This window comes from Brassica oleracea, unplaced genomic scaffold, assembly GCF_000695525.1.
Source record: "Brassica oleracea var. oleracea cultivar TO1000 unplaced genomic scaffold, BOL UnpScaffold01006, whole genome shotgun sequence".
Classification (NCBI taxonomy): Eukaryota; Viridiplantae; Streptophyta; class Magnoliopsida; order Brassicales; family Brassicaceae; genus Brassica; species Brassica oleracea.
Window position 1 is genome coordinate 28,259 of NW_013617584.1, and position 898 is coordinate 29,156.

The window sequence follows — 898 nt, forward strand, 5'->3', positions numbered from 1 at the left end:
CACTTAGAGCAATTAGGCAACTTTCCGTTTTTGTTATTTCGAGCTGCGACTCAACTAGGTTTTGCAGTCTTAGGTTGTTAGAACTAGGAATCTCGCCGACAGCTCTCATAGCCGAGGCTTCTACCTTGTTGTAACGCTCATATGCGAATTCAGAATAAAACTCCTTTCGCTCTCTTTTACGATTTCTTATTTCTTTTCGTCTTTACTTGCGTGTTCTGATTGATTGGCGTGTGGTTTAACAGATATCCGAGACCTCTGGGAAATTAGGGTTTTTCCTAACTTTCCTAATTTAAACGGAAATCGACAGTGCGAATTTCGGTTCCACGATAAGCTTAACAGGAGAAAAAAATTTCGCAGCCCAAATCTGTTGAGCAAACAGTTTCACAGTTACACAGAAAAATCGAGGATTCAATCGAGGATTCGAGATCACTTAACAGGTAAGATCGATTACATTCTTTGTCTGATCACATCTGAAATGATAATTAAGCAAACAGTAGATCCCAATATGAAACCAAAACCTAAATTGGTCCAAACTGATCAATCGTACCTTCAAACCCATGATGATAAGACGTCGGAAGTTTGATATAACAACGGAAAAAGATCGGTGTAATAAGACGGAGAAGACGAGGACTACGCGTGGTGCGGTATATATATTGGCGACTCGCGCTCTCAAATATATTTTTTAATTTGTAAAGAACATAGATTTTTGCAAAAAAACTGACAAAATTTTTTTTTTTAAAAGGCATTTTTATCTTAGGATTAACTAATTTAGACTTATGGTTCAGAGTTAAAAAGATTTCAAATTTTTAAAAACGAAAACAATATTAAAAATAAAAAAATCTATTTTTGTCATTTTTTTTTGTAACTGGATCATTTTTTTTTTGAATGTTACTTTAAT

The 898-nt window shown here is 34.5% G+C and overlaps 1 protein-coding gene across 1 annotated transcript in view; it reads right to left on the bottom strand.

Moving 5' to 3' along the window:
• Positions 1-640, bottom strand: part of LOC106320668 (acyl-CoA-binding protein-like) — a 10,072-nt gene extending 9,432 nt beyond the window's left edge. Inside the window, exon 1 of the mRNA XM_013759034.1 lies at positions 548-640. Coding sequence (XP_013614488.1) covers positions 548-559 — 12 coding nt within the window. The 5' untranslated portion in view covers positions 560-640. The remainder of the gene's footprint in view (positions 1-547) is intronic.
• Between the last annotated feature and the right edge of the window lie 258 nt (positions 641-898).